The sequence below is a fragment of the Manis javanica genome, chromosome 2 (genome assembly GCF_040802235.1).
Source record: "Manis javanica isolate MJ-LG chromosome 2, MJ_LKY, whole genome shotgun sequence".
Taxonomy (NCBI): domain Eukaryota; kingdom Metazoa; phylum Chordata; class Mammalia; order Pholidota; family Manidae; genus Manis; species Manis javanica.
The window spans coordinates 17,436,359-17,453,316 of NC_133157.1; the positions used below are offsets into that span (position 1 = coordinate 17,436,359).

The 16,958-nt window shown below is 45.0% G+C and overlaps 1 protein-coding gene across 1 annotated transcript in view; it reads right to left on the minus strand.

The window, feature by feature from the left end:
* The window catches only part of PAPPA (pappalysin 1), a 229,524-nt gene that overhangs the window by 170,148 nt on the left and 42,418 nt on the right, over positions 1-16,958 (minus strand). Inside the window, exons 3-4 of the mRNA XM_037027516.2 lie at positions 7,024-7,169; positions 2,608-2,901 (exon numbers count right to left, since the gene is read on the minus strand). Of these exons, the coding sequence (XP_036883411.2) occupies positions 2,608-2,901; positions 7,024-7,169 (440 nt within the window). The remainder of the gene's footprint in view (positions 1-2,607; positions 2,902-7,023; positions 7,170-16,958) is intronic.

Sequence of the window (16,958 nt, forward strand, 5' to 3'; positions counted from 1 at the left end):
TGCCTTGTTTTTTCTGTGTGACCCTGTGCAACTTACTCGGGTTTCCTAAACCACACTTTCTACATCTGTAAAATGGGTTCTGATGATAATAGCACTGACCTCCTTGGGTTATTTTGAGGATTCTGTGAGACACGGTCATGACGCGTTTCACATGGTGTCTAGCATATTATATATAGGTATTCAATAATTATTGTAGACCTGTGCTCACCAGTACAGTTGCTACCAGCCATGGGTGGCCACTTCAATGTAAATTAATCAAAATGATGTAAGACCAGCAATTCAGTTTCTCAGTCTCACTAGTTGGATCTCAAGCACTCAAGAGCCACATATGGTTAATGGCTGCCAAACAAGGGCGTGGCTCCAGAACCCGGTCATCTTTGCAGCAAGTTCTATCAGACAGCATTGCACTAGATGCTTTACCCAACCAGTGACCAGGCCCGAGGAAGAAGTACCCAGGAAGGAACGCGAAGCCGTGGACCACCAAGCTCTCCACCCTCTTGCCCCGACTGCAGAGCCCCTGTGCACCCCCTTCCTGGCCCTGAGAGCCCAGGCCTGTTCTGCATTTTGAATCTCATCCAGCTGCTTTTGTCACCCCATCTATCAGAGATCCTAAGCAAAACAAACATTTCAAAGCTCGTGGTCGCCTTGAATATGCTTTTGTGGGTGTAAGTTTGTTATCGTAGCACAGTGAATTAGTTCTGCTGTTAATGGGTCACTGAGCTGAGGGGTTCCTTTAAAAAAACAACAGTAAATCAATCACCCTTTAGATCTGTACAAAGGAGAACAAAAAAAAAAAAGATTTAGTTTATGGGGGTCTGGTAGCTAGTGGCAGCTCCTAGGCCCCTAAGAGTCCGGCAAACTTCCAAACTCATGTTATTGTTTATTTTCCATGGGCGTTGAGCTGGCCAAGGAAAGGTGCTACAGAAATGGGATGTAAGCAGGGTTGTGTGAGGGGACGGGGTACCGGATGTGGGGTGTCAGCTTGGCTGGGAATGGGAGCCCAGTGGGAATCTGCTTTTGAGGAAATACCCAGCACTCTGGTCTTTTTTTAGAGAACTAAATAAATCTAAAGACCCTTTATGGTGTCAAGGGTAGGTTACCAACCCTTCAAGACCTCAAGTTGGAACTGTATTAACTCAAACTGGAGAGGCCCCCAGAGGTCATGAGCCCAAATAGGAAAGCAGGAAGACCCACTGGAGATCAGTGAGTCTATTGGGCTGGTTTTAGTAGCAAAAGCTTCCCTTCAAATGCAGTCTAAGGCAAAACCCGACAGAAATGAGAGACAACTGGAAAGGGGTTTCCCTGGTGGAAGCAGAGATGGAGGCCTAGAACCCCACTCACACAGATTTGCAGGACAGACCCCTGAGACAGCTGTGTGCCACAGCCTATGAAAACCACCCAGGTAGTTCAATTTCCCACTCACCCAGCATTTTGAAAAGTGGCACATGAAGAGAAAAGAAAAAAGGCCTGGAGTCAGATATGGGGCCTGGAGCAAATGAGTTTGGTGAGCCTCAGTATCAGCATCTATAAAATGGGGGTAGTTCCTACCCCATAGATTTGTTGTAGGAACTCAGTGAGATGCTGTGTTAAAAGTCCTTTATGAACAATGAACTTTCATACAAGTAGAAATGTTGTTATTGATAAGAATCAATTTATACACGTGGTATAAGAAAATTGATTCATTTTCTTTGCCCACTGTCTCTCTCCCTCCCTTTCATCTTAACAAGTATTTGTTAAGCACCAGGCCCTCTATTAGGGGCTGGGAACACAGTGATGTATCACAGGCAATCTCTGCCTTAATAGAATTCGCTTGTGTTTGTGAGAGAAAGAGACACGAAATTGAACATTATAATAGAATTTGATGGTGGGCTACCATGTGCAAATTGACAATGACACAAGGGATCTTGGCTTGAGGGGCCAGTGGTGAGGGGTGGGCCTACCCTGAGGAAAGGGTGTTGTTCTAATTTGTCAAAGAGGCCATAAGGGCTAGAAGTGGCCTTGAGATATGCTAAAAGGAAGTGCCGGACACCCTTGAACACAATGAATTGAGTGATTAACACTGTTACTGATGGTATAAAAAGTGGGCTTTGATAGGATATATGCAGTTAGGAAAAAAAACATACCCACTTCATGTAGTAATTTCACATTTGCAAAACCAAAACAACTTTTTTTGGTAATAAAACAGTAAAGGAGGAGGTGAGAGTTTTATCTTTTCAAAAAAGGTTCAACAACCATGGGCTTAGAAAAATAGAGCTACAAAACTTGGAGGAAATTGAGATCAAGTCCAAAGATTCTTGAGAAAAGAGACACCCAAAGAAGGGTTATGACAGACCTAAAGGCATTAGGTGACCAAGTGGCAGAGCTTGGCCTTCTGCCCGGGTTTCCTTACTTAAGTGGGTCTTTCTCAGAAGCCTTCAGATGCAACGTCTGCCTTGTACCCCTGAGGTACTCATGGAAGGAACATCATACTGATTGTATGGGGTGAGGAACTGTGGAGATGAAGAAGTCTTAGGAAGGGAAAGCAGCTTTCTCAGGACGGCTCTGAGACAGGCCTGGAGCCCACGCCTGACACCCAGCTCATGCACCCTGCGGGGTGGGGGACCCTACCTGCATAGCTCATGAAGTTGTTGTAAGGAGTGTTGAAGAAGCTATGAAAGCCACAGGTGTCATTCCCTGGTCCTGGGTCGCCACACAACTTGTGTTTTGGAGCTGGGTTGGTGTCACTGCAGAGGTCTCCGGTCTCAAAGGAGGGCTCTGTCTCCATGCAGGGGTCACTGCAAGACTGGATTTCTGAGATGCCTCGGAAGATGTGATAGAGACCCAGGCTGTGCCCGATCTCGTGGATCATGGTGTGCGTGTGCCCAGGAATGCCATAGAAAGACGGGTTCAAGACAATGCCACCTGCAAGGGGAAAACCAGAGCATTAAGCAAGCTGCTTCTTGGTGCAGGAATCCCCCAACAAATCAAAGGTCAATGGGGTGCTGCCCACGGTAGTCACAGGCCTTTCCACCCCAGGGACCCACTGCCCTGACAGCTGTTACGACTTGGGGTATTATCATCAGTTGAGTAGGAAGGAGTCTCAGCAGTTATTTTGTGTGGTCCCCTCATTTTTCCGAGGAAAGCACTGATGCCTAAAGAAGTAAGATGACTTATCCAAGTGATTTCAAACTGCTAACTGATTAGAAGAAATGGCATGATGAGAATTCAAGGACTTTGTTTTCTGGGCTAGTGAACATTTCTACTGAAATCTTTTCCTTTGACAGCAAGGTGCTCCCTGGTTTACAAATAATCTACACACTCTTGTCGAAATGAAGCCCGTGGTCAGATACCTTGGTTCCAGTTTTCATTTGCCTTCACTAATGCTGTAGCTTTAAGTCAAGTCCCATTTCAGAATCCCATTTCTTCATCTCTCATGCTCAATGAAGGCCAGTGCTATGTTGTGCTCACCCTTACCACAGCGATCATAAGAGCTAGAGTCTGTGGAGTATGTTTTATGTGTCCTCAGGCCCTGTGCGGAGGGCTTCACATGTATAATCACACTTAGTCCTCTCACAGCCCAGTAAGAGAGGCGCTGATCCACAGAAAGGTGAAGTGACCAGCTCACGATCAAGAGGTCGCAAGTGTCCAGCTGGAATCGGAACTCAAAATCCTTAGGTACAAAAGCCAGGGCTCTTAATGAGTTCTACAGCTAATAGCTATCACGGGGCTGAGAACATGGCATCTCATTAAAGATGTGTTGAGTACTTGCTGAATGTTGACCCAACTAAAGAGTGTTGTTTACCCAACTAATCACCTGTAAGCAGCAAGCCCAGCACCTGACGTACAGCACATGCCTTATTTACTGCCAAACTACTTGCGTCTCCAAGTGCGGCTCGAGAACAAGCAGCATGGACATCACCTGGAAGGTGAGTAGAGATGCAGGATCTCAGGTCCCACCCCAGACTTACAGAATCAAAACCTGTACTTTAACAAGAGCCCCAGATGACTTCTCTGTATGTTCGAGTTTGAGAAGCCATGGTCTAACCCACGCGTCTTAGAAAACTGAGCATTGCTTGGCTTGGGCAGATACATGGAACAGATTTCAGCAGACTCAATGTTCATTTTACGCACTGATGAAACACACAGAGGCTGCAGAGAGATATTTAAACTTTAAAACCCAAACATGTGTAAGAGAAGGTTAAAATTCAGATCTGAGCATCTTGCAAGGTATGACTTTAAGTGCAGGACAGTGTCTTTTAAAAGAATGGTGATGAGGCGGGGCCTTGTTGGTTTGCACTGGCAAGCCTGCAGCAGGCCAAGGGGGAGTTTTATCTTGGTTGAACAGCCCAGAGGGTGAGGTCGCTCAGTGATGGAGCTCCCGGAGTCTATTACTTCTAAATTGCTCAGAGCCTTCTAGCAGAAAGGTAAAGATGTATGAGAGGGTGTGTAGAGGTGTGTGCATGCACACGTGTGTGTGAAGAGGGTCAGCAGAGGCAAGGAGGAAGAGAAACTGAGACAGGAAATCTCTCTAATATGAAACACAGTCACCTTTCCACCCCAAATCTTCTTCCAAAAATCATGGTGTAACGACAGGAAAGAGAGTTAAAAACACACATCCATATATATGTATATGATTCTAACAGATTGGGTTTGTTTGGGGCTACTGCAGAGGAATTGCTTAGAGTTAACATCTCCCAGGATGGGGAGGTGGCAGCCTGAGGCTGGCTAGAGGCAGCTGGAGTTACCCCGGAAAGATTACAATCCTCACTCTGTTTCACACTGGCTGTGTGATCTCGGGGAAGTGATTTTGTGTCTCTGGTGATTTCTAAAATAAGCAGCTGCAACAGTGCCGATGCTTCTCTGTCTCTCCATGAAGCTCCACCACCGAGGTAATGGCAGGGAGGGGCAGGACCCCACAGGCATTTTCAGGGAGAGGGACAGGGGCGCAGACTTGGTATCTGGGCTGACTGTTTGTTTTACCTCTTTCCCTCCCAACTCCTTTCCAGAGAGTGACAGCACACAGCCCGAGTCCTATTTCACTGCTTCTCTTAAAAGGTGAAATGTCTTGAGCCTGACATCATCCTGAAATACTATAACACGCTATAGATTTATAGCCTTCTCTACGCCTGGTCCTGAGCCAGGCTCTGAGATGCGTGGAATTTTGAGGACTCTTTCTTCTCTAACTTTAGAAGCCTGCTGACCAACCCTTCTAAGACTCTGATCAAAGAAGGGCCTTTTGCAGTTGCTTTTCCAACAGGACAGGATTTCAGCACTGAGAAGGGTCCTTGGAGGCCATCTAGTCTAACCCGTTCACTGAAAATCTGCGGAAATTGAGACCTGGGAGAAGAAAGAGACTTGCCTAAGGCCATACAACTAAGTAAAGTCATGGCTGAGAACAACCATGTATCCTGGCTCTGTGCTAACATGATTCCCATACCTCATACTAGGCACACGTATAAGCTAATATCTGTCTTCTGGTTTGCCTAAGATACACACTCTCTTCTGCTCAACCTCTGTCTGTCTGTCTTTCTCAGGGTACCTCAATTTCAGCACTACTGACATTTCAAACTGGATATTTCAGTAATGTTGTATATACAGCAGCATCGCTGGCCTCTACCCACTAGATGCCAGTAGCATCCCCCCATTGGTAACAACCAAAAATACCTCTAGACAATACCAACTGTCTTCTAGGGGATAAAATCTCCCCAGTTGAGAACCACTTTATATTTATTTTTCTTTCTTTCTTTAGAGAATCACACAGTTGCACATATTCACACACACACACACACACACACACACACACACACACACACACACACAAATTGGCTTCATTCTCTGGAAAACAATTGGGAAATGAGAGCTGCAGGAGAAAACTAAGTCTGGAGTTTGAACTCTTCATTGTTTGAAGCTGCTGAGTCCCTCATCTCCAAGATATCACAGATGGTGAGCGCTACTAGACTCTGGATGCATCACTGGTAGACCAGGTGGTCTGAGGAAACGTCCAGACTGTCGCTGGCTGATCCCGCATGTTCTCAGATGAAGATACCCAGTGAGTCAGCCCGATTCACTGGTGTAAATAATAGGAACATTCTACCAAGGGGAAAATGGTTAAATAAATTGTAGTGCCTGCAGTGCCCTCCCTCAATGGAATATTAAGTGGCCGGGAAAAATGTCTTTAGAGAGATGGAAAAAAATCCTGGAAGATGCTTTTGTCTGTGACACTAAGTGAAAAATGTTGGATGGGATGTAATTATGAAGATTGTTGCAACATGGAAAAAATGTAGATAGCATAATATTAAGTGAAAAAGGAACACATAATTGCATTTATGCTATGATTTTAAGTATGCACAAGTTAAAAAATGCATGCCTACATTAGATGCATGCGTACTGGAAGAGAGCATGGAAAAAAAAAAACAAAAGACTATGTTTGCTTCCAGGGCCTACTTCAGAAACCATTGTCACCTCTGACTTTTGGTGATTGGTTTGTATCAACATATGTCTTGTTTATGAATATGCACAATTTGAATGTAAGAAGAGTTTGGCATTGTTGGTGGGTGGAACATGGAAGAACAAGGAGTTCTTACAAACCCACTTTCTCTGGCCTCTTTGGTGTCTTTGAAGCCAACCTGTGACTAGCATGTCAGTACAATGTGGTTACCAGGCTGGGAAGATCTGCATGAACAAAGAGGCAGGCGATATAAGGAGAAAGCAATCATGGACAGAGCTGTAAACTTGAAATCCAAATGTGCCTCTGCCACTGACTTAACCTGTAGCCTTGGATAAGTCCCTCTCTGGACCTCGGTTTCCCCATTGGTAAAACAGGACTAATATTAATGTGGTTTTTTTCTTCACAGCATTGTTTGGTGGTTGAAATAAGATAAGGAAGGCTAAAGGGTTTTGTAAATTAGAAAGTGATAAATAAATTGTTCACCATCACCATTACTGCCACTGCCATCATGATCATGACCACCATAGATCATTATCATAACTAAATTTAATCCTGGTTTAATCCAGTTTTCTTCTGAAGAAATTTCTAATTCTCACCTAAGTGCATTAGGGCCTCTTTGTCCCATGGCCAAGTTGCTACTCCTGCCAATTCCTCCTCCGAGGAGTTTGCAAAGAAGATATTGAGGTGCGTTGATCCATCCAGTCTGAGAATGTTCTTCAGTTCATTAACATCCAAGTATGCTCTGGAATAGAAAAAGAACCTTGCCTGTCATCACCATCCAAAAAAGGTACTCTTCAAATAACAGGTATTCTCAATTCATTAAGAACTATTTTGTGGTAGGCAGTCTGCTAAGCACTTTATAAACACCACCTCACTGATGTCCCTCAGTAATATTACAAGGTAAATTGGATGCTCCCATTTTACAGAGGAGAAAATTAAGTCCTTAGGAGTTTAAGAGACTTGATAAAGTTGCTCAGATTATAAATAGCAGAGTTCAATTTAGAACCTAGATTTACCTAAAGACAACACCTGTGCCTCTAAAGACTCCATTACACTGACTGACGACAGGGCCACACACTATGGATGTAGATCAAGAATACAAACCAGAGGGGAGGTAACATGTATTCTAGTCTTGGCTTCTTTCCTACTTTACTCACCCACTATAGACCTTGGACTGTTTATTTGGCAAATACAGAGCTGCACTGGGGAGCTGCTTTGCCTCTCTATACCAACTTTCCAGAGGCATTATTATTCTACTTTCAAGATAAGCAACATGTGGTCCAATGTGGTTTTAAACTGGTTGCCAGAAGTTACACTACTGGGTTTCAGGGTCAATTCTGTCTGGCTTGGAAGCCTACACTCTTTTCACGTGGGCATGGTGCTGTCTCCCATAGATGATTCTGTATTCTGTAAGCTTCTACTTTGTAAAATAGACCAGAGGGATATTGTATTTGGGGTAGCTGCCATTACTGTAGACGGACATATCTGGGAAGTGCTAACGCCCCATGCTATGATCGTCACCTCTTTAATACATGGAAAAACACACACTGGAGAAAGAAATGGTCTCTGGAGGGAGACTGGCATATCCTAGGAGCTCAATAGATAGGAACCCTTCCCTTGCAAAGTATGACCCCTCCATCAGAACAGAAATGTGAAAGCTTTTGGTCAGTCCCAGGCATATTAGTGGATCATTTTTTAAACAGAAAAAGGCCATCATATATCTTAGGGATCCTTGTGAGCAGCCAATAACCATTTTTTGAGTAAAGTTGGAAATGAATCAATGAGTAAATGAATAAGAGCATACATAAATAAGCAAGCAGGAAGTTTGATTTAATAGGTTAGATAAAGTCTCTGAGTATGATATTTAATGTTCGATGGGCCCTTCTATGTGGTCTGGTCTTATGTGGATTATCTCCTTTAATCTTCTGAATAACACTGAGGTAGGTAGTATTATTACCCTCATTTTCCAGAGGAGGAAAAAGAGACGCCAAGAACCTTCACACCTTGCTAAGGTCACACAGCACATCGGAAGTGTTTTCCTTTCCCATAATGCTGCCTCTCCCTGGGGGTTGGCACAGAGCCTGGCCAGTGCAGCCCTAATGACGGCTCCCTTCCCTCTCCCTCCTGGAGTAGGAGGACCTCCTCAGAAAGTCCAAGGTCCCCAGCATGGCCTTCCCCTCAGCCTCGTGCCTCTCTGCTCCCTCTCTTGAATCTCCCCTGTGCCCACGGCGCATGATGCAGTGCCTTTACTCATATTGCTCCTTCTGTTCAGGACTCTACTCCCCGTTTTGTCCTCTGATGAGCAATCCAAAGTCCATTCTGGCACCACTCCTGCTTCCCGTCTCAGCTCCGCCCACTCTGCCCTCCTGTCCTTATCCACCTTCTGTGAGTACACGCTCTCACACCCGCCGAGCCACCGCTTGCACTCCACCTGACTACGTCCACCACCGTTTGTGGCTCCCTGAGGGTGGCGAGTCTGCCTTATTCCTCTCTGCATACCCGGTTCATAGCAAAGGGCTTGATGCCAGCCAGCATGCAGTAGGTGCTGATGGAGTTGAATTTACATTGGAAAAGAGAAAAGCTACAACAGTTCGGTGCGGTTCTCAGTTTCAGCCCTTCCTGCTTATGAGATCTCAGTTTCGTATCAATACACTGGCCTTAGTAACAGCTTCAGAGACCTCGGAGGGTCACGAGCCTCCACCTCCACTCCGGTGGTAGTAGGATGTGTCTGAGACCTAGCGTGCCCTCCTGGCCACCTTCGTGATCAAGAGGTCATAATAGGCCATGTGACTGTAGTTTTCCCGGCTTTTCAAAAGAAAAAGTTAACATGAGTTGAAGATACAGGCAGGGCCAGGAGACGTCACATCTCTGTCTAGGTGGAACTGCCTCATTCCAAGCAGAGCTGCACAGGCTCAGATCCTGACCTGACATCTTGCTGCTGGGCTTCTCTTTCCCCAGATCTTCATCAGGCACTGCAGCCCTTCTCTGGGATCAGAGAAGGAAACAGGAGGGGGAAGCCGGCATTTACTGGGCACCGCTGCATGCCCACTCCTGCGCTAGCTCACACCTGTTGCCCCGTCTCGGCTGAAGTATTTGAAGCCAGCGAGGCAGAGTGATAAGATGTCTCATTCTCAAGCTGGAGTCTTGGGTTTGTCTCCAGCTCTTCCACTTGACCTTTGGGTCATCCTGGGCAATTTTTAACTTCCTATGCCATTGTTTCATATACAAAACAAAGATGCTGGTAGTATTCACCTTACAGAGTTGCTCAGAAGATTTGGGGGTGTTAATCAAGGCAGTGTGAAGGGCTTACAATAATACCCAGCATGTAGAAAACCTCAATACATGTCTAGCTAATCCTATTATTTGTCCCAGTCTTACAAACAGGGGTTCAGAGATCACACAAATAGTGACAAGGCCAAGTGCAAACCTAGATGGGTCCAGTTCTTCTCACAACCTCACCCTCAATTCCAAGCTCATTCAGAGCCGTGGTGAAACAATGTGTGGGAGGAGAACGAAAACACAGAGAAGCCGAGGTTTTCTTGGATCAGCCCTTTCCACGTTATTTATTATTTTCTAATTGATGTCCATTTCCACTAAGCATTCTCTCGGGCAGAGAACACAAATGTTATTAGAGAGAGTCACCTCTTGCCCCACTGCTTGAGGCCAAGAACGCTTCAGGAGAGGAAGAGACGAGGGGCGGGGGAGACATTTTATGTGGTTGTTTTCAGCAGTAGTAATTGCAGAAGCCAGTCTTTTAGGGGGTGGTAGTCCTCCTGGCCCAAGGCAGTGAAGTGGGATGCTGGGGCCTCCCTTGTTTGTCCATATGTGTATTATTTTTTTCATACTTTGAGAAGCCTCCATTTCCCCAAAGAGGAAGAACCCACAGAAGCCACCCGGGACCCTGGCATCACTGGCCTCTCTCCTCCCCATCTCTTTTGGGGCAATCCCACCAAAGGAAAACAGGTCTGTGGCTAGAAGCTTTCCACCTGCTGATGGAGGCCTTCCCAACAATTCCGAGTCAAGCTGAGTGTCTCCCAAGTGCATACATAAGGGGAAAATCTTAGGGCCAGGAATCCACGTGGGTATTTAATTCCGCCCCCTCACCTCCTCAGGATGATGTGTGCTCCCCTCTGGTAGTGAGAGGAGGAGCACGTCGAGCTGAGAAGGCCCGCCACGGGTACTGAGAGTGTCCATGGAAGGAGGAAAAGGTCTTGCTCAGGGACACCTGGCTTTCCATGTGTGGGAAGGCTAACCCTGCATGTGTATTACAAATCGGTCAAATTCATTTTTCAGAGAATCATTACCCACACTCCAGAAAAACTGACACAAATCCCAAACTCTGTGTGTTTATTCATTTACATGTCAGTGTTGCTCAGAGTTGGATGGACAGACCAAGGGCCATGGGCTAGTTGCTTTACACCTCTGGGCGGCCGCTTATGGGCGCAATACTGTCAGGATGAAACGAGACAGCTCAGCACCGTCCTGCACACACTGCCTCCCACATCCTGGTCTCCTATGGGGAAAAAACCCAGCCTGACAGTCTGCCTCTGGGTGGCTCTCCCAGTCTCAGTGTTCAGTGTCTCCACCCCACCACCCAACCTTCTTCTTCCTCCTGCAACCTCTCCCGCTCAGGTTTTCGTGGTTTCCGCATCCCAAGACCCCCTGGTTCTCCCAGTTATACCCATTTCCTAAGCACTCCATTAGCTTCCCTCCCCTGCCTCACAGCCGTGCTTCCTGAATCGCAGCTTTTTACCATCTTGCCTTTCCTGCTAAGTCCAGCTTATATGTGCTGTACTGCATGTATGCACTCCTGGCCACCCTCACTTATTACATGGGGTGATGTACACATTTCAGGGGTGTCTAAAGGCAACTCAAAGAAAGTGTCCTGCACAGTGCTTGGCATACAGAAGGCACTCACCGATTAGTGTAGGCTACTTTGTTGCATTATTGTTATTACAGTGATAATTACTAGTAACGCCAAAATCATCACCATTGCCTCTACTTGAAAATGATTTCTCCCTGCTCAGAGCCTCCCCGTTTTGACTCAGAACTCATACTTATGAGTACCTGTCTTCTCCATCAGGCTATGAGCTTCAAGCAGGTGGGGGTCAATTCTTTATCATCTCTGTGCCCTCTAAAACTTCCCAGAATGAGAGGGAGAGGAAGAGAGCATGTCCCCCACCACAGATTGGCAGCTCTTGAGCACCACTCTCTTAAACTGCATAATCAAAAGAGGATGAGGAAGCCCAGGGCTCAGAGAAGTGATGGAGGTATCAAATGCAGGACAGAGAAGGGCCGGAAAACAAATCTCTATTCACTAGCCTGTGTGTGGCAGTACTTTTCACCAACTAGCAAAGTTGTCTCTTCCTTCAGGGGGGCCTAGTTCCCTGCAAGGGTACATGACTTTGGAGTCAAGCACAGGGGGGGACTGCAGCCCTCAGGAGATGTCCCTGTGCAGAACCTGCACTGCATGAATTTCCAGCCTATTCCCACTGTGCTCTGCTGCCCGGTGTGCAGCTCAGAGCCCCCATCTGTTCCGTGAGCTTGGGAATCAGATCAGTGTTTCCCAAATCACAGTCTATAGAAGGCTAAATGTGCAAGAAGCAGATGCATATTTAAAGGGGTAGAGTTTCTGAATCAAATGGGTTCAGGACCTGCTCTAGTAACAAGGCTAAATATATATAGTTTTCATTTGCAAGAATTTTCAGTGCCTTTAATAAATAAAATGGCAGTAGGGCAGACATATTTCACAGTAATCCTCTCCCACCCCAACCACTGCCTTTGCCAAAAATCAAATAACAGCATAACTAACACGGTTTGGGAAACCTTGGGTTGAATTAGAAAGTCCCTCCTAACTTAGATCCCCTCCCTGAGCTGCCTCTCAAGAGAGGTATCTTGGTGTCTCTTTGCTTTCTGCACAGCCCATGCATCTGGATCTTACTGGGAAGGTTGTGGGTCTCCTTGAACATCAGTTTCAGGGGGGCCCAGCCCAAGAGTGCCAAGGCTCCCAGACTTTACCCCTCTGCCAGAACTGCATTTCAAAGCCATGAGAGCAGTTCTGGAGTGAGATCAAAGCCCTCTCTACTCAACTGTCATTAGAATATTTTCTTTATGCATCTCACTCACTGGTGAGTGCCAACAACATATCTCCTAAATGCACTGGCCTGAGATGGTACAACTCTGTAATAATCTCAATGAGAGGGCTGTCAGGGCCTGTTTTATTGAAAGAGAAGCAAAAGGGAACTACATTTGAAATGCAGAACAACAACAAATCCCTTAAATGAAATCATGGGTGGCTTGAGGTTTTCCAACTCTGGAAGCATAATACACCAGCTCTCCCATTTTAAAGATGGGTGGCCAGAGGTATGTATGGCTCACAGTGAACCCGGACCAGAAACTGACCAGTGCCTACTTCTATTCCCTCTCAGGCAAACTGACTTCCCTGCTGCGGGAGTGACCGCTGAGGAGATCTTTGCAAGTGCTGTGCCAAAGTTCTGCTCCCTGGGCCTATGGTGCAGGCAGGTTACGGGGATGGAGGTGGCCATACGCTGATGCCCTTGATTTGAGGAGGGTTTGTTTGAGCCGACCCTGGCTGAGAGTAGCCCACTTCTAAGCTAGGGGCTGGTTAAGGGAAAAAAGGCAGAAGAGTATTACAGAAAAAAGCCACCTCTTTCTTTTTTTAAGGGAAATATACTTAATTATGAAGCATAACTTTTAAATAGAGAACCTTGGAGCCTTACTCCACTTGTAGTCCACATGGAAATGGTCATAAAATGTAAGCCTCCCTATTCCTTTCATAATTAAGCACCCTTGGAGAGAGTTTTGGTAGAATTGTTTGGGATGGAAATCTATACTTCATTCAATGATATGAAAGTGGGGCAAAATTATATCAAAATATTTTTGTAGTTACTATTTTCTTATGGCATTACCATACCCAGAAACATCTAATAGTGTGGCCTTACTATTTTTCAAAGAAAGCCACATCTTAAGAGAGATCCAGCTTAGGGTTCAAATCCTCCCTCTTCTACCAGGGGGCCCTGCGACCCTGGATAAGTGACTTCTCTCTGAACCTCTATTTCCTCATCTGTAAAGTGGGGATTCTAAAATTCAACCTAGAAAACAGAATACAAATATTCAAGATGGTAGTACATGACAAATGCATAGAAGAGTGCTCAACTCATGACAAGGCTGCAAGATGCACAATTCATTCTCCTTTTAGCTTGTTCTCCATGGAGCCAGAGGAAGCTGGCCTTAGCTCCCAATGCCTGCTGTTGTCTCCCTGCCATCAGTGAGCCCCAGTTCCCATCACTGGTGCTTATCTCCCTCACAGGTGGTTGCCCTGTTTCTATGCCTCATAGAGCAAGTCCTGTAACACTGCCTACTTCCATATTCTGATTGCAGCCTGACATTCCCAAGGAGGACCTTAAGTCCCTGAACCACTATTCCACTTTCAGAATACACTAGACCATTTGAAAGTGATTATCAAATATAAAGATCAAAGCCACACAAGGCAAGGCATTAAAGCAAGATAAACCTCAGAATGTTTATTGCATCCATATTCTTGTTCCAAATAACAAGCTTCCTCCAAGCTGTGACCAGTTCTAAAACCTGGTTTTGTATTTTTGTCCCAAGGGTCCTAATGGTCTGGACCTTATTCTCCTGCTTAGTTTCATTGTCAGAAATGCTTAAATCTGCCTCTTTATCTATAAGAAGAGGCACAGGAAAAAAAAAGAAAAGTGCTTGGAGAGTTTATTAAATTCTCCAAATCTTGAATGACTGTTTTTCAAAACAGCAGCTTTAGTGGAGAAGCTTAACACAGAGTCTAAGAAAAAAACATAACAACACCAATCAAAGATCAATTGAAAAGATGATCGTTCATTCATGTATTGAGTAAGTCACTCATTCTCCTTCTCTCCCTCCCACCATCCATCCTTTCCTCCTGCCTTCATGTTTTCCTCCCTTCTTAACTTCCTTCCTCCTTGAATATCATTCATTCAATATTTTCTTCTTTCATTCACCAACATTTATTGAGATTCCATCATATGCTATGTTTTAAGCCAGAAACTGGGCATACAAATATGAAAAAGAAACATATAGTTATCACTATCAAAGAGTTAGCAGTTTACTGAAGTAAGATTAATAATCAAATGACAATACCATAATGTGATAATATTAATAAAACTTCACATTTGGGGGAATTTACTACAACACTTGCGCTGTTAAAGTAATTTTTATACTATCTAATTGAAGCTTTACAAAGACCTCAAATGTTAAGCATGAGTATCCCCAATGTATAGCAGAAGAAACCAGGGCTCAGTGAGGTGATACCATTTTTCCAAGGTACCCCCTCCCAGGCACAGGTGTCAGAGGTGAGATATGGCTGCTAGTCTATTGGATGCTGCAGACCATATCCTTAATCAGTCATCTCTTAAAATATGTGTTATGATAGGGTGCTGAATGTGATGGGAGACAGAGCAATGACACTTATTCAGCTGAAGCTGAGGTTCTCACATGAACAATAAACCTTGGTTGGATACTGGACCAAGTGTGGGAGACAGGAAAAATGGCAGAAGCTCCAGAAAGCCAAGTGGCCTGAAAGAGCATGAGAAGAGTGAGACACTGCAAGTCCTCTAGTATGACTGCAAAGTTGAGAACATGGGAGTAACTTCACAAGATGAGCTTGGGAAGGGGTCATCAGAGGGCACGTTGGGAGGGATCTCGTACAGCAGGTTATGAAGGATGGACAGTGTCCTGAAAGCTCTCAGCAGACTGGAAGATTTTACAGAAGAGAAAATGATCTGGTTGATGTTTTCCAAAGAGCTTTCTTTTCTTCCTAGAAGTACGTGGATAGCTTAGAGGAGAGATGAAAGTGAAGAAAAGGAGGTGTTGGCAGTAGCGAGAAGGAAAGGGAATGGGTCTGAGAGCGTCTAAGGAGGAGAGGTATTTATGCATGGGGAACAATTTAATGCCAAGAGGGGATGGCTGTGAGAGGATGAATTAGTGGGTCTGGGGTCTGCTTGGTCCACTTGAGTATTTCTCCTTCGTCAGTCACAGATTCCATGCATCCAATTCCCCATTACTGCTGCCCTAACCTTAGGCCCAATAGGAGAGTTTTCTCCCCGAGGTTCTGGCCTCTGCTGAGCCACATGTAAGGTCAACCCTTAGGAAAATCACTGGCCTGCGGCTCTCTGCAGGATAGGATCATGATGAGACCGGGAAATGGATGGGATGGAGAATCCTGAGGACTTGGAGGGGAAAGGAAGGTGCTGATTCAGAGAGGCGAGATGGTCCAATGTAGAAATTATAAGACCTCTGCATCATTTCAAAAAAATAAGGTGGAAGTAGTGATTTTTAATTTTGATAAATAAAAACTAGGAACTACTCAGCTCCTATTTTTCTCATTTGCCTTTTTGAAAATGGCTTTTAGAGATTGCTGAGACAGAAGGCAAAGAGTCAGAACACCTGGTTCCTGGCACGGTTAGCTATCCTCATTTGGTTAGCATGATTCATCCTTCAGGACTCAGCCCAGAAGCGACTCTGACCCCTAATGCGTCAAGTATTCCTCCAAAAAGCACTTCTCCACCTAGTTACTTATTTACCTGCAGAAAATTCCATAAGGACAGAATACACCTATCTTGTGGAATAGTCATTGTTGTTCCCTCAGCACCTGGCACTGTGTCTGCACATAGGAGGTACATGAGTGCACCATGTGCAAACACACACACACACACACACACACACATGCACACGCACGCACACTGTGAAATGAACAGTCACTTCCCTAAGATCTTTCTTTGGGGTTCTACCAGTCTTTCCTTTGGTAGCCCCAGATTCTCAGAGTCTACTTATTTTTAGGGTAGCCATTAGGCCTGAAGCGTACCCTGATAAGACATAGCAACAATTAGTGTGACAGTTTGTTCAAAGCACCAGAACAGTAATGTGACCACGTCATATCAAACTATTGCTTTTGCAACAGAGGCGTGCAGCTCCAGGCCTACAGCTTTCTCTTCTGTCACCTCACTTTCTTCTTTTGAGGATCAAAACCACAATTGATGAATAATATAGTGGACCACGTTGAACAGAATATCCACAGCTCATCGACAGTCCTGTGGTTTGTCTCATACTTGAAGCACAATTAAACATAGATAAATCACCTCTATTTTATAATCTGTAACAGCCATAATGTTCTATGTACATGTGGTATTTTAGTAGATCAGGTAGTTTGGTTCTAATTTTTAGCCATGTAAACCATATAACTGATGTGAAGACTGACTGAACAATATTATATTTGAGAAGGATAGAGCCAGAATTACAACATCATGATCACTATGTGTCAGCATGGCAACTTCTAGAGTTTAGTCTGGACTGTGGCCCCATGCAAATCACCTAACCTTAGGAAAATAGCAGAATCATCTAAAGTTAGAACTCTACAATCATTACAGCAGACATAGATCTCTGTGGATGACCTTGAACAAGTCTAGTAACTTCTCCCAATTTGGGTATCTCCTGGGGTTAAGAAAACAGAGCTCTC